The sequence below is a fragment of the Cannabis sativa genome, chromosome 1, assembly GCF_029168945.1.
Source record: "Cannabis sativa cultivar Pink pepper isolate KNU-18-1 chromosome 1, ASM2916894v1, whole genome shotgun sequence".
Lineage (NCBI taxonomy): Eukaryota > Viridiplantae > Streptophyta > Magnoliopsida > Rosales > Cannabaceae > Cannabis > Cannabis sativa.
In genome coordinates, this window is record NC_083601.1 from 43,349,937 (window position 1) to 43,376,092 (window position 26,156).

At 30.9% G+C, this 26,156-nt stretch overlaps 3 protein-coding genes across 15 annotated transcripts; all 3 read right to left on the minus strand.

The window, feature by feature from the left end:
* Positions 1 to 29: 29 nt before the first annotated feature.
* LOC133038304 (myb family transcription factor PHL7) lies at positions 30 to 3,470 on the minus strand. Of its 12 annotated transcripts, none has more exons than XM_061116421.1 (8): positions 3,262 to 3,434; positions 2,236 to 2,501; positions 1,938 to 2,127; positions 1,612 to 1,688; positions 1,452 to 1,494; positions 1,285 to 1,342; positions 987 to 1,056; positions 30 to 839 (listed from the first exon to the last, which is right to left on the minus strand). In XM_061116421.1, the coding sequence occupies exons 3-8, from the start codon at positions 2,062 to 2,064 to the stop codon at positions 315 to 317; spliced, it is 900 nt and encodes a 299-aa protein (XP_060972404.1). In that variant the 5' UTR covers positions 2,065 to 2,127; positions 2,236 to 2,501; positions 3,262 to 3,434; the 3' UTR covers positions 30 to 314. The 12 variants fall into 12 exon arrangements, with proteins under 12 accessions (XP_060972404.1, XP_060972394.1, XP_060972423.1 ...); XM_061116411.1 differs by having other exon boundaries at positions 987 to 1,059; positions 3,262 to 3,432; XM_061116440.1 differs by having other exon boundaries at positions 1,285 to 1,333; positions 3,262 to 3,431.
* Positions 3,471 to 10,227: 6,757 nt separating this feature from the next.
* On the minus strand, positions 10,228 to 13,718 carry LOC133038336 (protein PHR1-LIKE 3-like). The gene is made up of 7 exons (XM_061116459.1): positions 13,548 to 13,718; positions 13,081 to 13,357; positions 12,021 to 12,097; positions 11,870 to 11,906; positions 11,573 to 11,642; positions 11,392 to 11,461; positions 10,228 to 10,980 (listed from the first exon to the last, which is right to left on the minus strand). The coding sequence occupies exons 2-7, from the start codon at positions 13,289 to 13,291 to the stop codon at positions 10,519 to 10,521; spliced, it is 927 nt and encodes a 308-aa protein (XP_060972442.1). The 5' UTR covers positions 13,292 to 13,357; positions 13,548 to 13,718; the 3' UTR covers positions 10,228 to 10,518.
* A 4,215-nt stretch (positions 13,719 to 17,933) lies between these two features.
* LOC115707215 (probable E3 ubiquitin-protein ligase WAVH2) lies at positions 17,934 to 21,936 on the minus strand. Of its 2 annotated transcripts, XM_030635099.2 has the most exons (3): positions 21,272 to 21,936; positions 20,793 to 20,912; positions 17,934 to 19,544 (listed from the first exon to the last, which is right to left on the minus strand). In XM_030635099.2, exons 1-3 carry the CDS (start codon positions 21,413 to 21,415, stop codon positions 18,165 to 18,167), a joined length of 1,644 nt encoding a protein of 547 aa, XP_030490959.2. In that variant the 5' UTR covers positions 21,416 to 21,936; the 3' UTR covers positions 17,934 to 18,164. The 2 variants fall into 2 exon arrangements, with proteins under 2 accessions (XP_030490959.2, XP_030490960.2); XM_030635100.2 differs by lacking the exon at positions 20,793 to 20,912 and having other exon boundaries at positions 21,272 to 21,825.
* Positions 21,937 to 26,156: the final 4,220 nt, after the last annotated feature.

Here is a 26,156-nt window from a genome sequence, read left to right on the forward strand (position 1 = left end):
TCAGCACAGAAACAGAAAACTCAAACGTGTTTCAAAGTCAAACATCATCCACCGAAGAATATCAAGAATTTTGGACAACAATTAAGCATAAGATCTAACGTTATATAATGTTAGTAGATAACTGAACTAGTTCTTACCCTTGTTCACAGTAACAACTCTCCCATGTAATAACCTTGGTTACATTTTATGAATGTGCATTGGTTGAACCTAGTTAACCCAAAACATCTATGATTAACAGCATCATTTGATCTGATCATTGACATCTCTACATAATTAACACACTCATACAAGGCAGCGCTACTCAGGACAGTGGATTACAGATTGCCGGCTGTGACATTTTCCAGTTGATCACTATTCCCAACAGTATTTCTTGATGATTCAAACTGCTCTCCAGCCAGGAAAGCAGATTGTGGTTGCTGATAAGAAGAATTTAAACTTGACTCCAATATTTGGTGTGTAAGCACTAAATCTGGATTAGCAAACGCTCCACCCATGCTAACCCTTTGCTTCTTCACTAATCTCTCACCTTCAGGGCTCTCGGCTGGGGAACCATCATGGCAGCCAGAATCTGGGGTTGATGGTTCTTGGTGAGATGATAGGGATTCATCAACAGAAAGACTCTTAGCTGGGGTATGTTCCTTGACAGTCTTGTCTAGGAGTTCGAGGGGTGTCTCAGATGTTGGAGCAGGGGTCGCTGGTTCTGTCTTGTCAGATTCTGGGCCATTATCACCCACACCAGGCCCATCTGAAAGAACTCCACTTAGTCTTTGTTGCTCTTCAATAATCTTTTTCAAGTACTTGCCTTGGGCCTCTATACGTAACTGAAGCTGTCTCTGTACCTGTTGTTGTGCATGCATTGACATAAACTTATATGCTTTCATCTGAGGTTGTTATAAATATTTGTATAGGCAATAATAATAATAAAAAAAAGCCAATAAATCAACAATTGCAGTGTACTATTGATTAATTGAAAAGTGAAAACAAACCTCTAATTGTTCATGCAAGCGCTTCTGGACCTCCATCTGCAGCTTCAATGCTTCAGTAATTTGCATCCCACTGCTAAGAACAGCAAATACATTCTCACATAATCAGTCAACTGATAATTTGGAAATATCAAACAATACATTTTCATCATTCATGGTTTCATGTTCCTAGCTCAGTTACACGTCATTATCTGTGAGACCAGGCAATAGCATAAACTCTAAATAAAAAGGCAAGGCTTGATAGATCCATAATATCTGCTAGTAACAGATATTATATAACAAAAAATAAAACTACACTTACGATGAACCCTCCATATTAGAAAGAGTATCCCCCGGCTCCTTCTTGTCAGCTTTTTTCCCTTGCAGTAATGCATAAAAATTTAGGACATGATGTAATAATTAATAGAATCTATCAGCTACCAGGGATGGGGGGAAATAAAAGGAAACAACTGAATCAAATACACATACCATCAGATGACGACTCAGGTAAGTATTTTGCAAGCCGGTATTTCTGGATGCATCACAAAAGTGAAATGAAATCAAATAAACAATGAGAAGGAGACGTAAATGCTAAGTCTAACAAATCCAGTATTTCAAAAATAACAATGGCTCACTTGACTATATTTACCTGTAAATGGCTTTTGACATGATAAATTGTCAAACCCTGTACACCCATTACTCTAAGAACCCCTTTTGGAGTGGCACCTGGAAAGAATAAGGAAAAGAGAGATTTAGTCCATCTATTAAAATTATTAACACCATGTTGCTCATAATTATTGACACTGATCTCTACCAAAACCATGGTGCTCAAGCATATATCAAATACAAATCATCTTGGTAAATGTTGCATAGCTGAATGAATTCTAAAAACCAGCAAACAAATGACATTGCTAGAATATCAGAGGGGGAATATTGTAAAAATTCAGCCTTGAAGCAAATAGGAGTGTGACTCACGATCAGGTCCTCCAAGTTGTGCCACAGCATCAACAAATCGTTCATGAAGCTCATGCGTCCAACGTAACCTTTGTTTGGAGGCAAGACTGGGATTGTTAAGACTGTTGCCTCCATTGACTGGATCCATAGTGTTCACGCCACTGTCCAAATGCCGACCATGTACACAAATGTCCGTACTAGGGGCAGCCTTCTGTTGATACAAACCAGAAAGCTACAAATTATTCAAAAGTAGAATGAAAAAACAAAACAAAATTAAAAATCAATACCAAAATAGTAATCTTAGAGATATACAGTTTACCCATCATAAATGCATATGGATGAACACTTAATACTGCATAGTTGGCCTTGCCAAGAACAGACAAAAAAGTTCCCTAATATTAGACAAAACTGAACATCGAGAAAACAGGAATATAACTCTAAAAGTGTCCTGAATAGAGTACAAGCAAAGAAAGATGAATCATCAAGAAAAATTGTTGTTTCTCTTATACACTTCCAGAGGTAAAAACCGAGACTTCTCTGTCCCTCTTATGAATAAATCTGGATGCAACATGCAAGAGTGGAAGCCTGGGGTACATATATTTGTAACACTTTTAAGCTTGAGTAGTTGCAGTAAAACGGTAGAGTGTCATACAATTTACGGATAAGGAAAAGAAAATACAAAATCTTATTGACCCACCCATATAAATTATAACTATCAACTAATAGTATCCTCAAAAGTCTATCCTAGAAGACTCAATTATTAATGAATCTAGAAAGAGATGTAGTCATAACCTGCCCAGTTATATTCCAAATTTTCATGAAAATCATCAAATACAAAACCCCAAACTCTTAATAACTTATAAATAAAGTTCCCTAGCTTGACCATTAAAAATTCGGCCACTTAGTTCCTCATAAAATTAAAATGATAATTGGACAAAAAACTTGTCAGTTTCTTTTCTTGGACCTTACAGCCAATGAAAATAGATATAAAAGAAAACCTTCCCATTTCCAATTACCCGCATCTACCCCTTAAATAACAATTGATAAAATCCTTTTGCACCAAAAATTAACATCTGAATCAAAAAGTAAACAGAAGCAGCTAATTACATCACAGTGATCAAGTAATTAGGGCAAAACAAGCCAATAAACAACACCAACAACTGGGTGGAGAAAGAGAAACTAGAATAACGGAAAAAGACAACGTAATTCAGGTCAACAACACAGATACAGAAACAAATTTAAATAGGCAGCAGCTAATAAAAAAAAACCCAAATTGAAGTGGAAAGGTGAGATTTTTGGAAGCCCAGAAAGGGATTAAAGGAAAGGGCAAAGAAAAATTACGTACACAGATCTGGAAGCGAACTGAGATCGTTTCTGTCCAGGCTCCAGCCCTCCTATTTGGGACAATGCTTGCTTGGGTTTTTTCGTGTGTGATTATGAACGAGTATGTATGTGTGTGGTTGTTATGTATGTATGTATGTATATGTGTATCTCGATTCTTTCTGTGTCGCTCGCTCGCTCGCTTCGTGCAGTTTAAACCGAATAATAGTAATAATTATTTTTTTTTGTAAATAATTATTTTTTTTTTGTAAAAAAAAATAAAGAAAAAAAGGGGGAGCTGTTTGGGTGTATTGTCTTTTTGGAAATGAGTTATCGCAGAAATTGACTCCTCTTCTTCGTCTATGCGCGTGTGTCACACTCTCTCTAATAAGGTTGTGTTTGGAAAGTAACTAGTAATTAATAATTACACAACATAATCGTTACACTATATTTTACACTTTTTCAAAGGCTCCCTAAAAAATTAAAAAAAAAATAAAAAGCTAAATATTAGGGGTGTTCGCGGTGCGGGTGATGCGGTTTTGGACTATTTTTTCAAACTAACCTGCACATGCGGTTTTTCAAATTTCCCAAACCGCACCCACACCGCGAAATTAAAAACCCGCAAAAATAGTGCGGTGCGGTGCGGTTTTTGTGGTTTATGCGGTTTGGACTATCACTAAATAATTAAACTATCACAAATACAACAAACTTTGAGCAAAACTTGTCAAAATACAATAAGACTTGAAAATAAATATGAAAAAAAAAATTAAGTGTCAACAATACAATAATTAGTAGACTTTAAGTTTTTTTTTTTGAAAGAATAGTAGACTTTAAGTTGAATATTCACATATTGGACCTAAATAAATATAAAAATTGGTATTTTTATAATATGCGGTGCGGTGCGGTTTGAACCGCATATTAACAATTCAAAACCGCAAACCGCACCGCACCGCGCGGTTTAGGAAAAATTCAAACCGCGACCGCACCGTAAAGAATTTCAAACCGCATTTTTTTTACGGTGTGGTGCGGTGCGGTGCGGGCAATTTGAACGGTTTGGGCAGTTTGATGAATACCTCTACTAAATATATTGATATAAGTATTAATTCTCATACGATTTAATTTTATAATTATTATATGCAAACTTGCTAATAAATTTACTAGGAGGTAGTGTTAATATAATAATGTTATTTTATTATATATGATAACAAATTGTTTTCATAAAAAAAATGTGTCGATTGCATAAAAGAAAAACTTTAGATGGAAGAAGAGACTAAATTGATTAAATTAAAAATGTAGTTTATTGGAAAAAGAATTAAGGTGTCGTGTGTATGATTAAAACTAAACAGTAATATTTACCATTATACATCTATGGTTTTTTTAGGAGGACAATATATACACTTGTGTATATAGATTATGTCTTTTCAATCCCACTAGTAGGTGGACAATAATTAAACTTTAATTAATAGTCGTAAACAACTTTATTAGATGTGATTAATTGATTTTTTATTTAAGATGTTAATTCTTGCCCCTGGTGGACTCAAAAATTTTATTCACCGGAGTGAAAAATAAAACAAAATATAATTAAAAAAATTATAAATATAAATACAAATATATTGTTCAATATATATATTAAAGGAGCACAAATGTAAAAATTAACATGGACTAAAATAGGGAAATATATATTAAATTTTTAGTAACAAAATTTTAAGTATTAAGCAAAAAAAAAAAAAATTGAGTGGGAGGAGCTGCCCCAAACAGGGCACTGGTTATTGCTACCATTAGTATCATTAGATTTGATTTATTATAATTCTTTCAAAAAAAAAAAAAAATCTTAAATAGAACTACCTAATTTTAGATTCAGGCTTTGATTTTTTTTTTCTTTTGCTCTTTCATTCTGATTTTTATAAATCGATTCATAATTTCTTATTATTTTGTGTTATTTTTATTAATAGTTGATTAAGGGCTTTTATAGCTTGTGTTGGATAATATACTAATGTGGTTTTATAACTATAATATTTTATAGTTCATTAAGAACTCAAATCAAAAGATTCATCCTTATAAGTGTCATTAACAACATCTCTAATGATAGTATTTTCTAAAAGTGTTAAAATTTTCTATATCATCCAAAAATTTAATATTATATTTTATCTTTTTTTCACATTATTTTTTACACTCTTAATTCTAACATTACTTTAATGGTATATTACCATTCAACAAATTTATAATTATAATTTCATACATAATTTATTTAATATATTATTTATTTTAATTATAAATATTCTCACATTACTTATTTACCTTTAATTTTTTATTTTTTTTTTTAAAAAAAAAATACTATTAATGTCATGTAGTGAAATCAATACAATGTTTTATGATAGCACTTATTTATCTCTAATACTATAGCATTCTTGTGTTTTACACCTAAGCAAGTATCCTCTAAAATTTAACTATTGGAGATACTCTAAATAGATAATTTTTTTTAAAAAAATAATTTTTTTAAAGGTAATTATTTGTTATCTATTTACAAATACATTTCTAAAATCCTATGTAAAAGACTAGTTGTGGTTGTTTTACCCTACTTGGTGAACAACAATAAAAGGGCTTTTGTGAAGAATAAATCCACAGTTTTAGAATATTTTTAATGGAGTGTTAAAAAAGTAGTGTATTATTATATTTTAACAGAAAAATTATTATTCCAATTATATTCTAAAAATTGTGCTAAATTTAGTATAAAATATAATATTGTATCAAATTTAGCTCACAATAAATATTACTTTTTTATTTACTATATTTACTAAACTCTATATTCTTTATTGGCAGCCTACTCTTTTCCCACTTTTATTAAATGGGTCATAATTTGTGATAGGAGTACAATGTATATATTCATTAGTTTTAAATGGAAGAGTTCATGAAAAATTCAAGGGAGTCCAAAGTCTCATATAGGCAGACACAATATCTCTTTTATTATTCGTGTTCTGGTTATGGAATACTTAACTCGTTTTCTCATTTATTATTCTCAGCTTCTAAATTTCAGGTATCACTTTCTTTCTAAATGCCTTAAGTTAGTAAGTTTGTGTGTTGGAGATGATTTAATTCTGTTTTGTAGAAGGAGTTTAAATTCGTTTAATTGTTTTATTGATGTCTTTATCAGTGATAACTCCATATTTTATAAATATGACTAATTTTATGTGAATATTTTTAAATTAATTCTTTGAATGTTTTATTAGTGTGATTTTAATTTGTTAGAATTTTGGAAAGCTAATTATGTGCTTAGAGTATCTTAGAATTGTTTTAGCATACTTTGGTAAAAAAATATCAATTTTGTAGAGCTTGGTTTTATAAGGTAGAATTTAATTGTAAATTTCGACAATTTTGAAAGCATAACTGAACTTGGAGCTAAACATGAAAGTTGTAGATCTCATTCTCAATTTTTCAAAACATCTTGAATCGTCAAATTTCAAGTTGTATTGAAGGAATTATGGCTAATATACTAACTAATCACACGATAACAATTTTTAAGCAGAAGGCTCTCGCCACGGCGAGAGATCAATTTCAAAATTTGAAACTTTTATCTTTGTTTAAATCAAAGGATTTTTATGGGGTATAAATAGAACTTTTGGGATTAGTTTTTAAGGACTTTTAGACAATATTTTTTAGTGAGAGAGAAATAGAAGAAGATGGCAGCATCAATTGTTCATTATTATAGTTTCTTTTTTTCTTCTTAATTTTTTACTTTTTATTATGATTTTTATTATAATGATTAGTTTGGAGTAGTTTTTTTTATTAGTAATAATAAATGATGTTCTTAATTTTTTTCATATAAATTGTTTAAATATTTTTTATTTGAATATTATGAATATTGTAAATTTTGTTAGGTTTATAACTAATTAATGTTTCTGTTAGTTGGTATTAGCGTAAACTCATTGTTGGGATATCAGAGACCATTCATCTCCACTCTAAACTTTTACAGTTTTATTTTTGAGCACCTTCTTAAAAAGTTTCGTACTAATAGAGATAGTATTTATCTTTATATACTGATGATGTTTCTCATTTTTAACTAATGTAGAACTTTGTATTTATGAGGTGAAATCTTTAGCTTCTGATAAGTACTAATAAGTTGATAAAATCTAGCATTAAAGCTAGAATCTGTATTCCTTAGTGTTTTGTTTGTAATGTTTCTGTTTGATTAATAATTGCTTGTTTTCTATAAGAAGTTTTACTAACTTTGTTATTGTAATGCTTGTTTAATCTATTGTTACGATTTCAAAAAAAAAAAAAACTATAGTAGTTATTTATTACTTTAAATTAATCCCAGTGGGTTCTTATGTCCTTTCTTTTTTATGGCTAGGGAAGAGCTCACAATAATTAATTCATAATTAAAGTCATGGTCAACTTCATTGGCAATAAATTGTTGCGGGATTCCAAATTGGAATCTTTCACTCAAAATTGAACTAATAAATTGGGAAACCAAAGGAGATAATAAGCATTTTATGTGTTGCTACTTTAAATAATGGACAATTTTCTGTTTTGAAAGATAGAATATTTAGGGAAACTTACAAAAATACTAGAATTTTGGTTAACTTTTATAAAAATACTGTCACACGGAAATTTTTTCAAAAATACTGTGTTTTTATAAAACACCAGTAAAACACAAAGCAGTATAACTCAAAACAACAGTAGAACACTAGTAAAACACCAGTAGAACACCAGTGAAACTTAACACAGTATACTGCAGTATGAAACTTATAAAAAAACACAGTAAAAAAGTAAAAAATACCGCCTGACAGTATTTTTGTAAAAAAAATGGCAAAAGTTAGTATACCATGTAAATTTCTCAATATTTATTAATCCATTATAATATTGGATTATTTTATAATGCATCTCCTAGTAGAAGTTTAATGACACATTTTTATTTGATTTGGTATTTGGAGGAAGTTTTTAGTTTCTTTTCATATTCATTAATATTGTAATTATTTAAGATATTTTGTAAAATTTTGATAAATTCAGAAAAATTTAACACCTAAAAAATAAGGTTCAAACAGTATATTTCATGTGACTTTTTTATTTTATACGTGTGTGTGAAATAAACTGTTTGAACCAAATTTTCAGCGTCTTAAATTTTTTTAAATTTTTCAAAAAAATTCAAAATATTTTAAATAATTATAATGTAAACAACTGTGAAAAGAAAATACTAATTGTTTTAGATAGTAAAACAAATAAAGAATGCATTGATAAACTCCTTTTAAGGTGTGCTAGATATTTCCTATAATATTTTGTCATTTAAAAACAAATACTATCTTTTTTTTTTTTTAGAATATACTATGTTAACATGTTCACTAAAAAATAAATAAAATAAACTATCTTGTGAAATGTACTTACAATGGATATAATTATAAAGTATTGCATACATATTTGCTAATCACGTTCAACTATTATAAACTTCTTTTTTTTTTGGATCAGTTTCCCTTGTAATTAACAAATACAAGAAGAAGAAAAATTCAAAAAAAGAAATAAAAAATACAAGAAAAATATTTTGCTATTTCCTTATCATTTCCTCTGGCTTTAAGTCTTAAAGCAATATACTTTTCACCTAAAATCATAACACAATTTTGTTTAGATGTTCAAAAATAGAAATTTACAAATTATAATTGAATTTTCTAAACCATGAATGACCCAAAATCCATTTGTTTTTATTTAATTATATTTATATTTATTGCTACAATGAGCCCTATTAACAATGAAAAAACATGAGTTAACAACTATTATATTAGTAAAATAAAGTCAAGTCCAAACCCTCCGTAGAAGTGGCCAGCTTAGGAGTGTTCATTTAATAATATTTTGAATAAACAATAAAACAAAACCAAAGTATAATCTCTATTGAACAATTGTTTGTATATAACTAATAATTCATTATGTTATCGAAATATATATATTTTAAAAAATAAATAAATAATTGATGTGATTGAGAATGAGGAGGATTAAGGATAGTGATAAACGGAATAGGTCACCTAAAACCGGCTTAGACGGAATCTTCCTAATAATATTCCGTCCTTTAGATTATTCCGGCAGTTTTGTCATTTTCATATGTTTAGATATAGCAACCTGTGATAATTGGAATTTTGTCTCATTTCCTCGTTATAATCTTATAATTACAAAATAAACAAATGGATTAAATAAAGAAGTGCCCATTAAAATACTTAGTCTTACTATGCCTTTTTTCTTTATTATTAATAATTTATTGTTCTAGTTGAGTGGCTAATCAATGCTCATTATAATAAATATCTAAGTAAAACTAACCCTTTAAGAATGAATATACCCGATAATTCGGGCAAAACGAAGCTACAAAAACAATGCCCTCACACTTTGGCAAATCTAGCTAATAACCAAACCTGTTATCCTATTTTTAATCAAGCCTATAACTTTGTTAACATTTGGGAACACCATACAGGGTCAAACGTTAAGACAACATAGCATACATTTTTGATCAAGACTAATATGGAGAGTAATGAAGTAAAGACAAATATAATCAAATAAATAAATAAATAAATAAAAAGGCTTGAATGAACAGTTCTTGAGGCTAGTTTAGTGGTCCTTCACAACTTACAAGGAGGGTGTTGCCTTTTAGCTCAATTCTCTATCAGCTTTAATTGGCTTATTGCATTTGGAGTCATTATCGTTATGCTGCAACCCCATGATATTTGGGCACTTGCAATGCCTTCTTTTGTTGCCCACTGACTGCTTCTAAAATATCCAACGTGTGTTTATATGTCCCTTTCCACTGTTTTTTTACCTTAAAACTTTGACTCAATAACTCCAACAACCTTGCTCAAAATCATTGATGCAATCATTTAGTGACAGAAAATAGTTTGAGCAGACCAAGGCACTCATGGATCTCATTTCGTTGGTACAAAAGCTGCCCATTGGGGTCAAATGCCTATTTGGGCACTTGCTGGTCATCATTGATTAAGCAAAAAAATGTTTAGGAAATTGCTTTCAAGTCAAATGGGGTTTCACTTGAGCATTGTTGACATGGTTTCATCACATTGAGACACAAATTGTCTTCACCTCTAAGTCACTAGTCATTTGGATTTACAATTTTGGAAAATGTTCTTTCTGACTCTACTTCCATTCTTGCCAACTTCACAGGCAAGAAAAAATTTCTTTTTTTTTTTCTTTTTCTTTTTTTTTTAGACATACAGCAACACTCTTTACATGGAGTAGAGTGCATAGAAATATCTTACTCTAATTAAAAGATGACAAATCATGGAAGCAGACTTAAAATCTATATGCCATAATTAGTGATCCCAAGAGGATCAACTTGAGTCACATTAACCTCTTGGGTTCTCACTTTGGTTTCGCTCCAGATCAACGAGGCAGTTGAGTCCAAGCTCAGCATACTTTTCTTCCCTCCACCTGGAGATCCTTCTAGGGTCAATCCTCCAGGACTCTCGTGTGATGTTAGGCAGCTCTCTGTGGAACAATCAGCTCTTAATGGACAAAGACTGTTCGGCATTTCTTCTCGGCCTTGAACTCCGGCTACCCCCGCAGATTGTGAAGAGTAGAAGCCAAGTGGATCCATGGTGTGACTCATAGGTGTTTTACTCCCTAATCCTTGGTATTTTTGGTGTTCCATGTCAATAACAGAACCTCCAATAAATTGATCGGCAAGCATCTTACAAGCTCTCTCAAGCATCGCCATATATCTACGCTCAGCGTTCTGGCGAATCTGCAAGTGCTTCTCAGCCTAAATAGCAATGAAAAAGAGTGTTGTTTAGAATTGGATGTGCTTTTAACTTAATCATCACTCACTAACAAATTTACCATATAATAAACATAATAATAATAATAAAAAAAACAGTCGCATTGCAGGCAAAAAGATTACAAAATAATCTCACATAATATCATCAATATCTTTTTCTTTTTTCGATAACTATGGATACCCACTGCCTCAATGTCATGTCTTGGGTGACAACAGAGATTTCTGCAGCTACTAGGACTCAAACTTGAGACGTCTGTCATAAGCAGACTTTCTCAAGTCCATCCTTGCCGCCAAAGAAAATTTTGAGGTACTCAATCCAAGTTACTACTCACTACTACCACCTATTACTGAGGTTTTGTACACTTTAAAAAGGCAAGTTAAGGAAACGAAAATTACCTCAACTTGTAAATGTAATTTACTTTGTACTTCCATTTGTGCTCTTAGTGCCTCCTTCACTTCATAGCCCCTATCAATAACAGTTCTTACATAATTTAGTCCTATTTACCAATTCCATGAGCAATGACATGAAAACAAACCATAAAATGATTTTACAAAAAGACAAGAAGTGTTTTCTTACTCATTCATATCAGAAGTAGGCAAATTTGGAGAAGAATTTCCAGTTCTTGGGCTGTCTATAAGGAATGAAGCTGAAATCCCTCGCATAAATTGGCTAAAGAAATCAGTCTACTTAACAAAATTCTGATAAATGATTTATACTTACTGTGGTTCATCATTCATCCACATCTAATTTACATACACTTCATAATTCCTTATATATATTAGTCCCTCTCTGGGGAATAAAACAAAGTAAAGAGATAAGCGGGAAGAGAAAAATAGGTTATTATGACACAACGACCCTCTTTAGATGCCTTACCCATATCTTTTCCTGACTGTATGCCGAGTCTGTACTTCTGAAATATAAGAATAAACATTACATATCAATAATAAGTCTATAAGAATTTTGCTTTTGGCCAACAAACAGTCCACTTTATTTGTCATAGTAATAGCTAAAAATGAAAACAAACCTGGAGGTGACTCTTCAAATGGAAAAGAGTCAGTCCCTTCACATTCATTGTCCGCATTATGGCCTTTGGTGTGGCTTCTGCAGTTATCAGTCATGACCATTTTAGGGCACTATAATAATAAAATATGATAATCCAGCAGTTATCAGCTACTAAGATATAAGTTAAGATGTGCTAATGAACAAACAACTGAGTGGCCAAAGCTTGATATATGAGGTCCATCAAACTTGTATAAGTTACAAAATATGTTAACATACTTAATAAAGTGCAAAAATTAGCAAGCCTTTATACAAAATGGCTGAGAATATAGTTTGTTAAGATTCTTTCTTAATGATCTTGAAACATAGATTGAGGAAATTAAAAGGTTGGGATCCAGGGGATACATATACTCAAACAATCAGCTTATTTATCCAGTACAGAAGATCATCAAATGAAGCCAAGAAAGACATAAACATCTTCTATCTAAAGACTGAATAAATTCTATGATTGGTCTGGCAAGTGGAATTGAAAGTATGTCTGAAAGATAAAAGATTGAAGAAACCTAAGAACACAAGCTTCAATTGGAAAATACAGGCCCAATGACCTTAAAATCCTGAGTGGCTTCAGGACGACAAAGCCTGTCCTGTCCTCACAACTCATAACCGTTACAGATACTAAATCACTAAGACAAGAATGGCCCCATCAGAAAAGGCATCATTGACTAAAGTGATCAACACAATTATCCTTCAAGATTAGCAACTAGTAATCAATTTGCCCTTCTAGAAATCTCTTTCTTCATTATGACAAGAGTTTACTAAAGCTATATTTACTAGTTCATTTTACTTATTTAAGGCAACAACTGGCGAATCTTCCACATAATTATATAAAAATTAAAAATTTCTTTACATTGCCTTTTAGAACATTCTCCGTATACGATTCTGATCCTAATAACATGACCTAAGAGTCCTAAGTTCAAAAGAATATCAAATCTAGCTACCCAAAACCTAAAAACACACATTTGGGGACTCTGAACTATGAACAAATTGAATAAAGCAAAATAGATATAGAAAGAGAGAGGACTAACTACTAGCGCCGCCGAGCTGAGTAACGGCGTCGACAAATCGTTCATGAAGGTCAGCAGTCCAACGAAGACGTGGCTTGGGATCGGAAGTCAAGACGAGACATGGGTCTCCCCTCAGATTCTGATTAAGTCCATGGTTTGAACCAATCCCTTGGATTTGAATATCATCCTGGCCCATTATCCCTTCATGGGTCTGAATCAATCTGGGGAACATTTGACTTTTTTCCTTCGGAATCTAAAGCCCCAACGACACCAATCAATGGAAGACACCCACTTTCGCCTGAACCGAAAATATGGATATGAATGAATTATTGATGAAGATACAACAATTTTGGTCCCTCGCTATAATATAATATATCCAAGGAAAAATAAACAGAGAAGTCGAAATTCATTAATGGTAAGAAAAGAGAGAAAAGGGAAAAAGTAATAGAGTAATGTGGTAGAGAGGAGTAGGGTAAGGGGGGTCTGACAGGAGTAGACGTGTTTCTCCAAATTTTGTCAGTTAATGTGGTCTGTCGTCTTCTTCGCTGTACTGTTTTTCACTTGTCCTCTCTCTCTCTCTCTCTCTCTCTCTCGCTTTTTCTTCTTTCTTCTTCTCTCTTATGAAATAACAACGTAGGAGTTCTACATTCAAACAAGTAATTATGAGTTTGGTTAGCTTAGATATTATCATATTAATGTCAGTTACACATTAATGTCAGCTTAGATATTAAAACCACTATTTTTTTTTTGAGTAATAATATTTGAATTAATAAATTAAACATAAAGTTGACACACATACATTTATGTGTGAACGGTTTAGTATATTTTTAAATGGAATTTTGATTTTATATTCTTAAAAAATTAAAAAATTTTATTATTAAACCAAAAACCTAAACCCTAAAAAAACTATATATTTTTTTTTTTTCAAAACTTAAAAAATAACCCCCTCACAATTCTCTCTCTCTGCATCATCTCTTCCTCTATCTCACATCCCAACCGCCCACCCTCACCACCACCTTCGACCTCCATCCTCCGACCTCCGACCCTCACCGCCGACCACCCGCACCAACACCCCGACCCAACCCCACTCTCTCGGACCGCCCAAAAATCGCACCCCAAAAGCCCACTTCCTCTCTTTGAAATCGCAGAAAAAAAAAAAAAAAAAAATTGGTCCCAAGTCCGATGGCTCCGACCATGGGTCCGATGGGGTCCGACCACGGACCCATGGTCCGACCATCTGGACTGGGAGCAATTTCTCTCTCTCGAAAACGCAAAAAAAAAAAAAAAAAAAATTGGTCCATCCAGGTCCGATGGCTCCACCATGGGTCCGATTGCCTGACTTACCTGACCCGGGACCAATTTTTTTTTCTTCGATTTCAGAGAGAGGAAGTGGGCTTTCGTGGTGCGACTTTTGGGCAGTCTGAGAGAGTGGGGCTGGGTCGGGGTGTTGGTGCGGGTGGTCGGCGGTGAGGGTCGGAGGTCGGAGGATGGAGGTCGGAGGTGGTGGTGAGGATGGGCGGTTGGGATGTGAGATAGAGAGAGAGATGATGCAGAGAGAAAGAATTGTGAGGGGGTATTTTTGGGGTTTTGAAAAAAAAAAGGTATAATTTTTTTAGGGTTTAACTTTTTGGTTTAATAATAAATTTTTTTAATTTTTTAAGTATATAAAATCAAATTTCCCTTTTTAAATTCAATAATTAAATAATACAATTGAAATTTCAACAAACAAGAGTACCAACATAACAAAAACATTTTAAAACTACATATGTAAGTCTAATATCTATGTGTAAGTTATTTTGAATAGGTATTATTTCACAAAATCATAAAAATTATAAAAATACCATTGTACGGGATATTTTTACTATTTTTATGATTTTATTTACAGAAAATACAATATTTTGATGTATTTTTATGTTGTAATCTTGTTAATTTATTGTTGATATTTTTGTTATTTGTATGTTAATTTTTGTTGTTATTTTGATATTGTTTGAATGTTATTTCCTTGTAATTTTTATGTAGCATTCTTATTGTTCGTAAAATATTAAAAAAAATTCTTTGAACGTAAAAATATAATTTTTTTACAAAAATTAGTGTTTTATATAAAGGAAATTTACATGGTATACTAACTTTTGCTATTTTGTTACAAAAATACTGTCAGCCGGTATTTTTTACTTTTTTTACTGTGTTTTTTATAAGTTTCATACTGCAGTATACTGTATTAAGTTTTCACTGGTGTTCTACTGTTGTTTTGAGTTGTTCTGCTTTGTATTTTACTGGTGTTTTATAAAAACACAGTATTTTTGAAAAGATTTCCGTGTGACAGTAGTTTTGTAAAAATTAACCCAAATTCCAGTATTTTTGTAAGTTTCCCTTTATATAATTATCTATTTTTTTTATGTAGTGATTAAAATTACTCACGAATTTACGATACAGACATCCGCAAACAGCACAGGAACTTCCTTGAACATGGATAGCTCATCGTTTAACTAGAGGGTGCTTTGTCAAACCATGAACTGCTAAAGCCAGCGAGCAACATAAAATAAAATTACCCCCGAAAATTTTGACAATAAAGTTATAACTTCCTCAAAAAACACACCCAAAGAGTTAGAGCTTTAACTTGTATTAGTAAATACTACACGTCAACTCATTAACATATCAAGAATGGTCCCCAAAATATCTACAAAACAAAATAAGATAAAAAATGAATTAATCCCATGTGATGATATTAAAACCTAATAAAAGAAATTCTCAATAGTTAGAAGATAACAACTCTCAAACAAATAATATTTAAAATAAATTTATCGGTAAAAAATCTCTGTAACAGTTGGTCTTCCTTAAAATTGACTTTCAGATTAATAATACATAAAACTCTATTACAACATAATTTAATAAAAAAAATAGCTAATGCAAATAAAGATGGTAAAACAATCCATATTATCATGTCAAGACTTGAAACACTTATCTCTCAAATCTGAAAACTCGTTTGTAGAAGGCATGAGTACAAAATAAAATATTTATCGTATCCATTGACCATATCACAAATCTACTTTAAACAATTAGGGGCAAGCCATAAAAAATGGCACAAAAACTATAAAAAATACGGAAACCATAAAAAATAATGCAAAAAACTGGTCATCAAACATAAAAATATACAAAATAATAGAGTAAGACTTAAAGCTCAAAATAACTAATATCATGAAAAAAAATCTAATGTATGCAAAATATTAAATGAAAATAAAGACATCCTTCAACAAATCTCCAATATTAAAAGTCATAATTTGATGTTCCAAAAATAATTGAATACACAACTATAATAAGAAAAAAAAAATAATAAAAATATTTAAATATTTTGAATAATAAATATAAATAAAAGTAAATATAAAGCTATGGATACAAATAAAATAACACATAAATTTAAGAATGACCATATAATAGGAAGTGTGTTTTTTTTTAAAAAAAAAATTATTGCAATTCAAATATAAACTTACTACCTATATTTCTCTTATCTTTTATGTTATATCAAATATAGCTACTTAAATTTATTGGGCATGTTTTAAAAATATCTTTCTATTATTGTTTCCTTTTTAAATTATAAATTAAAAAAAAAGTGTTTATGTTTCTTAAAGAACTATTGAAGTTACTAAAAAAATATCATTCTATTATTTCTTTAGGAAAAAAAATGTATAATATTTTTAAAAAAAATAAAAATTATTATAAAATTAAAAGTATTATAATTAAATTAAAATTATAATTAACAACAAATTTTAAATATTATTATATTTTTTTTTCATAAATAATCCTTAAATTAAATATTTTTTAATAAAAAGTAATATTATTTATTGAATAAGATTAAAAAAAACCTCATTATACAACTAAAGTCTAAAAATATACTCAATTAAAAAAACAAAAGTAAATAAGTATACATGAACAATTAATCTAACTAACATTATACTTATATAATATACTATTATATCCAAGTAATTTAATTAATCTTAATTACATAAATCTAGCATATATATGTCTTTTGATAAATTTAAAATATTTAAATTTTTTGTATTTTTGTCATAATGTAGTACAATTTAAACAACTTTTTTAATATTCAAAATTGCATATCCCATTCAACAGTTTTTCCAGTATAAACGAGGATCACCATTATTATTTTTAATATAATTAGCTTTAGCAAAAATTTATAAAAAAATATAGCTTATTTTCGAGAAAAGAAAAACAAAAATATTTTATAAAAAGAAAAAAATATAGAAAAATAATTTAGGGTAACTAATTACCTTATCTTAGTGTGATTTTATCAAAAATTACCTTATACGGTTTTCCCATAAAATATTTCATTTTTTTTTTTTGAATTTTTTATATTTTTAATCTATAGCTTTTTGATATACCTTATAGTTTTTTTAACCTTATACATATTGTATAAAAACCATAAAATGTGTAAAAAAAAAAAAAAACTACAGTGCCTTTATTACGAAAAAATTGTAGGCTCGAATTTTGGGTTTCACCCCATTTCCTAACTCCCATCCCACTACACTAACTTGGTAGCTTCACCATATATAATTCTTTTGCTGTTAACAAATAACAGAGAAAAAATATTTCATATTCATTATTACTATTATATTAGCATTAAAAGTGAAAGAATCCCTTAAAAAAAAAAAAGTGAAAGAAAACTATCTTGCTACGTTATTGATATAAAATATATTCCTGTTTGTGTTTATATTATTATCTTGACATTTTTCTCAGTTATCTGATTTGAAGATGGATAGTTAAATTTTAAAAAGGACGTCTTTAATTTTATATGCAATCACTTCCCATTGGGAGTAGCTACTTTTTTTTATTTTAGAAATACCAAATTAACAATAAAATTATTTGATAAATGATATCTTCTCCACTTGTAAATTAGTTCCATAAAATTAATTGGGGATTCTATATTAAACAAATATGTTTATAATATCCCTATTGAAAAGCTTTTCAAGCAACAGCCATGTAAAAAGTAAAATGTTTTTCAATGAAAATGTACAAATCCATACCAAAGAGAATAATAATTTGCTTCAAATATATGGCAATATGCACGCATATAAGTAATTGTAAAGATTACTTCAAAACCTATATCCACCATGCAAATGCTTAGCCCATCTTCTTGCCATATAAGGATCATGGTAATCCCAACTCTCTACACTACTTGGTCTCCCACCACCAATAGCATCCTTCCTCCCTCCTCCGCCGCTACCACCGCCCGCTACCTCCTCCGCCTCCTCGGCCAAGCCAGATTCCTCTGCATCACTCTTACTATCTCCAACACTCACCAAAGTTTCCCCTGTTATGAACCGTTCATCAACTTCTCCCACGTCTTCACTGTAACTATACTCAACACAAGCATGTCCACTCTCGCCTAAGTCTAACAAAACTCTCCTCTCTTCATCTCCTCTTAGCTCCCCAATTCGTACAACCATCCCATTTGCTGACTCATTCCCTGTTCTAACTCTCAACTGAATCTCTCTTATTACTCCCCCGAGTAGTCCCGCTAAAAACTCTTCGAACCCATGCATGATGTACCCGCTCGATGTTCCATACCCGAACCCCACGTGAAAACGATGAACGGGGATTGGAACTTCCATGTTCATCATCGAAGCATGGTAAGATTGTGTTGGACTATCAGATAGGTGTAGTATTCCTGATTCAGGGTTCTTGTGTGCTCGATCTTGAAGAATCTTAATCCCTTTCTTGAGTCCTTCGACTGGATCAGCTTGGCCCATGTAGAAAAGGCGATCAATGACTTGTAAAGCTGCTCTTCTACCACAAGATGTCATGCGTCTGAGGGGAAAGACTCGAGCTGCAGCTGATGAGTATGTAACAATGGCCAAACGATCTGTTGGTCTAAGAGAGAACACCAATAAGGCCATGCATTGCTTGAGGAGTCTAAGGTGTGGCCCGTTGGGGCTGGCCACCAAGACCAAGTCTGTGGCTCGTTGGTTAGCAAGTTTCACAGACAGATAGGCTCTGTTTGTTTGTAGAAATGAGGAGGAAGAAGAGCAAGTTGAGGATTGTAAATGGCGACTGAGAGGCATTGCCAAGGGCGGTTGGTAGTTCGTTGGTGAGGTCGTCGGGATTGGGACTAGAGAGAGTTGAAGACGTGGGCAGTTAGACATTTCCTCAGGCTCAATTGGGTCATCATCATCATAGCGAGCAGAGCGGATGAATGAGCGGCGGTGGATGCGAAATGTGGCAATGGAGTCATCAAGGATTCGAAGAATGGGGTCGGTGTGGTTGATAGAGGCACAAGGAGCATTGAGATTGCGGGGGAGCTGTGTCCAGTGGGCACGGCAAATGGGGCAGGTGACACTGCCATGGCGGACATTGGAAGAAATGCAGGCAAAGTGAAAGGCGTGGGAGCATTGTGCTGTAAAAATTGCTTGGCTTGGGCTGTTGCTTCCTTTGCTGTTGTAGTTTAGAGGGTCTAGACATATTGCACACAAGTTCTGTGATATACAATCAACACAAGAAAAAGATAAGCACACAGTAAATACATAATAACTACACTAATAATTAGAATTCTTAACAACTAGTCAAACTTGCACACACACACAAAACATGAAGGTAGGACAAAAGCTTCAATTCAAACTAGCTTGCTCGATTACTTTATCAACTTTAAATAAAGAAAAGCTAATCTTTTTTCACTGTGGAATGAAGTGATCGAACATGGTCGGGTTCAATTATCAAGTACGTCCCTAAATAATTGGCTTTTGGTCATATATAAAGTAAGAGTGAAAAAATATAAATGTTTTGAAACAAGTTGATTAACTTTCAACAAACACTTGGCAATCATATTGGTTTGAGTTTTGACATGACAAAAAAACTAAACTTCAGTTGGAGTTTCAAATATCAATCATGAATGTACCAAGATCTTTGAAAAGAATCCACAGCAAACTCTACCAAACAAATATTAGTGGCATGAATGAATAACCAATTGTGCTTTGAAAACCATCATAATAATCCAATTGAAACTGTTTGTCTAAAAATTAAAAAAGGAAAGGAGGGAATGCCATGGTGGTGGTGGTGGTAAAAGATTGAATAACATGGTCATAGTAATCACTATAATTAGTGTCACTGGCAGGTGGGAAAAAGCTTTTCTTTTTAAGAGTGGGCTCTGCTGTCTAAGGTTGGATAGCAGTGGTTTTTCTCAAACTTCAGACTAGTAGTGCACATGTGTCAGGAGCCTTCACATGCCACACAACTTTTGTTATTCTATTTCCCCACCTGTTATAATTACTTCTCACTTTAAAATTCAGACTCTGCGTTTGGATATCATTTTTATTTTTTCTTTTTGCAATTTAGATTTATTGTACATAAAAATAACAAGGGTGTTTCTGATTTAGAAAATGTGAAGCTTGAATTGACTGGAAAGTGCAGAAACACAAATATACATAAGACTTTAAGACTACTGCAGCTTTCAAATCATCAAGGAAAGAAATAAGAATGGAACTTCTGTGACTCAAAAAGAAAAAAAAAATAGTCAAAAATACGGCCGCCAAAGGCTATCTACTCAAAGAATGGGTTTTGTAAATAAAGAAGACATTTTTTACCTTTTTTTCACTTTTTTTTTTGTTCTTTTCTTATTTTAAAGTTTATTTTTTGTTAGGTATTCACGGGGATTTGGAATATTTTTTCATATCTTAAGAGGGGTTCAGCTCAAACGAATAAGAATGACTTGAAGGGGTGTATTGTACCTTAGCAGGAGGCAAATTTGGGTTGATATTTGAAGACACAAATTCCTCTGTAATATATTCATCTTCTTCTATAGATATATTCTTTGATTTTGAAGGAGACACAACGGAAGAACCTGAGATCTGTTAAAACAAAAAATTTAAGGGAAATTAGCTGTTACCCTCTTTGGTTTAACCTTTTACTTAGCAATTTTACAATAAAAATGAGTCCTTTTTGTCTGATTATGAAAACAAAAACCAAACCCAACAACCCATATGTAAATAACAGAGAAAAGTTAGCTTCAAGGAACAAAGACAATTGAGGTGGATAAACTCAATTAGTCATTTCGGTGGTTTTCTTTCTTGGTTATAGAAAATAATAATAAGAAAAACAAATATCACACAATGGGGGCTATTCAACTAGACTAAACAAAATCAGATTAAGAAAGAAAAGTTTGGTGAAAAACTGAAAGAAGAAAAGGGGTTGTGAAGAAGAAACTAACAGATTCAGAGTTGGTATTGTCAAAGGCAATGGGATCTACAAGAGCTTTCCTTCTAGAGAATGAACCACAAGCACTAGCAGCTGCAACTGCTATATTCCTTGCTGCTTTTCTAAGCCTTGAAGAAGCTCCTCTTCCTCCCCCCATCTTTGTTTTCCTTCCTTTCTTCTCTTTCGTACTTATTCTTCTTCTTCAAATTCTCTGCAACTTCGATATTAATAATGGTAATGGACTAAAAGATTGCTGAGAAAGAGAGAACACGCCAGAGCTCTCTCTCTCTCTGGAAAACTCTGCAAATATGTCTCACTGTTATTATTGTTGTTGTTGTTGATACTGCCGTTATATGTTTTCTTTTTCTCCAAATAAATACTGTGTTCACTTGGTCCTCCACACGAACCCACAAGCCATAATATATATATTTATATATATAAGGCTCCTTCCCCAACACATATGTATATGCCACTTTATCAAAATTTTATTCTTTTTCTTTTATTTTTTGATTTGAAAGCTCAAAACTTGCAAGAACCTACTTTTACCATTTTCTTTAATTTACTTTACTTACCAGTTACCACTTTTTTTTTTCTTCAGACCATTTACCTTTTCCTTTTTCATTTTCCATTATAAATATTTGTCCCCATTAAGATTATTTTTTGTTCTCTTCTCTGTTATACTGCTAGTATTAATTATTTTAATTAATTACTGGCTGCCATAGCATACCTAGTATCTATTAAACAAAGCATCTATATAGATTTAATAATTTGTTTTCTGATTTACTCAATGTGGCCTTCTCCTACTACAACTTTGTTGACCTCTTCTTTTTCTTTCTTGTTATACCAACTACTAATTCCCAGTAGTATATAATGTTCTTTTTAGAGACTTAAACCAATTTTATTTTATTTTATTTTATTTTTTTTCAGAGAAGGAGAAGATACTATTCTGACACATGTCAGTCACATTCCATTAGAAAATAATCAGAAGATTATTGAATCAACCAACCAATGTCATTAAATATACACTTGTTAGATGATAGTTAGTGGGGTTCACATGATTAGCAATAAAATAACAAAGGGTTAGGAAATTTAGATTTAGCAAAGATCTTTGGTAACCAAACACTTTAAAAGCAATAATAATAATAATAATAATAATAATACTGTAAAAAAAAAAAGTATATACAAGAAGAGAGAGAGACAGAGAAAGAAAAATATGGAAGGAGTATGCAATGGGTGGACCAGAGGAGCCAACAGTGGACCCCTCCTTCTTGCTAGATGTTTACAGTACAAGCAAGGTCCCTCTCCTCTGCCATCTTTGTTCCATTATTTCTAAGCTTTTCAATTACTGTTTGCTTGTATGTATGAGGCTGCAATTTAATGTTGATTTTTATTATATCAAAATAATAGATATTAGAAAAATAAGGGTTTTTTTTTTTCACTTGGTTTGGACAGCTCTACCATTTTTTTTTCTTTGTCACTCTTTAAAAAAGGAATAGAATGGTATTTAATGCTTTTGGTACTTTTAGAGTTTTTTGTTGGCCCAGTAGCTTTGCTTGCCAGTATGATTGTATTGGATTATAGTTGGCATTGATAATACACTACTGCCCTGCCCTTTAATTTCATACTAAAATACAACAATAAAATTGGTCATAAAGTATAGATATTGAACTCAACACACCACAACATTAAAAAGTGGAAGTATGTATTATGAATCATGTTAACAAAAATTGGGTCTTGTACTTACTATAAAAAAAGTGAAGGAGATGAAAATATATCCACAAAAAAATAAATGGAAAAGAAAAGGACCGTTAGATTTGAATTTCAAAAGTTTCACAACCTATAATTGGGTGAGTGAGTTCTTTTGTCTTTTATAGCTTGGTCTTTTATATAAGAGAAGGCTGATAAAGCAAACTAAGGCTTCATCACCAACTAGATAGGGTTGGCGCCAAAAAATCTCTATAATGCCTCATTTTTTATGCCAAAACCATCAAACTAATAAGGTTTCATTTTAAGTTCATCTCTTTGTTCTTACAGCTACAGTGCAAGTAGAGAAATAATAGTCACCTGTGAAGGGTTCAATGCATTTGAAGAAATAAATCATAATATATGTCACTAAATTAAAATGGGTTCTTATCATCTTACTAATTACATAGTTGTTAAGCTAGTTTGTTATGATGTTGATAGGGTACAATTACAAAATTAACATATTGGTGAGTGATTAATTATATCCACATGATTAAGCTTACCTACCTACCATTGAAAATAAAATATTGGGAAGTCTTACTTAATATTAATCTTGGTATAACAAATGACTTGTTGAGCACAAAAACAAACACACAAACGTAATGGTTATGGATATCATTGTCCTATGTCCATCATTCTCAGTATTGTTGTCTAGGGATGTTTTGTAATATTGGTAAGCAAATGTATTATTAAATGTTGGTAGATTAAGCAAAGTTCCAAACTAAACCCGTGAGGAGATTCCTCCCTATATTGGTGAATGTGTTGGAAAAACAAGCAAAGCATTAATGATTTCTGAGGTAGTCTTTGCAGGCCAAATGTCATTACTAAATATTTTGAAAATGATAAAAAAAAAAAAAAGTTCAAATGTGTTGTGTATACTATTTTGTGAGATGTAATTAAAATCTAGAAAATGACTGAAGGTATTAAAGGGTAAAGGGTATTATTTAACTGGGGAATCTCTCTTTTGTGACTGACATTTTGGAAAAGGTCTCAAATAATGCCTATTATTTCTTTCTTCACATGGAAAGAAGTGAAAAGCTCAAAGATTGCTAGTGTCCTCTCTCTACAGTGTTTGGTAGTCTACAAAGTGGAAATATATTATTGATTAATGTTTACCCAAAATTGGGTATTTGTTTCTTTGGGCATTTGACTTGGTCAATTTCTGTTAAAAGAAGTTCCCATCTTTTTAGTCAGTTCGATTAAAGATTCCCGTTTTCCATTGATTTGTTTGTTTTTGGCGTTTATATTATGAGATGACCACTTCAGTACATTTGATCATAGATTAATTTAATTTGTTCAGTTTTTGAGGCACAACTCGACTCAACTTTCAATTAATAAGGATCACATCATCATAGTTTTAGATCGTAAAAGGTTCTGTGGTCACAATTAGAGTTTCTTGGGTTTTGCATAAATATCCTCTTTGTTTCAAACCGATTTCCCTCAAAATCATCTAAACACCTTTCCATTCAAAAGGGCTAGTCGTCTGAAGATGTTTTTGAAGGAAATACTTCACTAAATTATAATAATATCTCTTATATTGGGATATTATTAAAAATAAATATATAAATTATTTTTAAAAATTACTTTTAATATTTTTTTTTAAAAACAATTTCACATTATTTATATTAATTTTAATACTTATTTTATTTTATTTTCATGTCTTTTTTTCTAAACCATATATATTTTTAATTTTTTTTCTAAGAAAATATCATGTATAAACCCGTTTATGGGAAAATTACTATGTGTATTGTATTTTTCATTTTGTTTCATTTTGAGATTATATTATTTTTATTTATAAAAGTATAAATAAAAAAACCTATTTTTTATTTCAATTTTTTTGTCAGTATATTTTTTTAAGAATATAAATAGGAAGAATAAAAATTAAAAACACTTAATATAATTAAAATATAAATTTTATGTAAATTAAAAATTATTAAAATAGGACTATATATAAAAAATTTCTTAATTTTTTTAAATGAAACTAAATAGCTATTTTTAAATATTTTATTTTATTTTTAATATAAGATCCCCCAGTGACCCCACCACTCAAATATTGATTTTTAAATTCAAAAAAAAAAAAGAAAAACTTATCTGTTTCGGACACTGTAATGGGGTTATACCTTTGAATTCGTAATGGCATATATTTGCCTATAATTCCATTGTGAAGTTTTGCTTCCGGCCAATGGTGTACTAAATAATATTATTTTGGTAACTATAGAATAAAGTAAGAGAAAATTACGCTCACATACGTAATTCTCATTTTATTTATACAAATAACTTCAGGTATTTTAATCATGAAAATATCACATTGGTGTACCGTAACGAAGGAGAAGTGGATTCTCTCTCACGCTCGTACATCTATGCATCAGTGAAGTTTTTTTTTTTTTTTTTTTCAATTCTATTTTTTGACACGTTTACTTATTTGTTTATTGTATTTTTTCCTATCCAATTTTATGTTAGTTCTACAATGTCTTTTTTTTTAAAAAAAAAGATTTCTCTCTCTCCTTTGGTGCCTTTCTCACTCTTCTTCTTATTATTATGATTAACTTATTATAATATATAATAGATTTTTAATATTAAAATGAATGGATATCACTCCTCTCTCTTACTTTTTTCTCACAAGTTTAAAAATATTGTCAAGTCACACAAATAATAGTTTAAAATTAAAAATTATACCGCAATCTATTTTTCAAAGTGATTATTTTAATATGACGAAAGGATATATTTTTTGCCAAAAAAAAAATAACGAAATTAAAAATAACACTAAAGTATCTTAAATAACAAAATTATTATATTTAGCTAACATAATTCAACTTAAAAATCTAAAAAATAAAATTATAATTTTAAAGATAAATATTAACTATGAAATAAATAACTAAATATATTTAAGATAAAATTATCTTGAAAAAATATAAATAATAAAATAAATATTTTAATAGAAATTTACACCAAATGGCTTTAATTTGATTTTATTTGCGGTTTTGGCCCCATTTCTATTAAGGAATAATTACACCAAAATACATTTACTGTATTTTATTTATAGATATATGACTATTTATTTAATTTAAGTATATGTCCAATATCATTTCCCTTAATTTAGTATGCGGTATACATTCAAATTGTAATATGTTTTATTTTCTTTTTCTTCGCGTGTC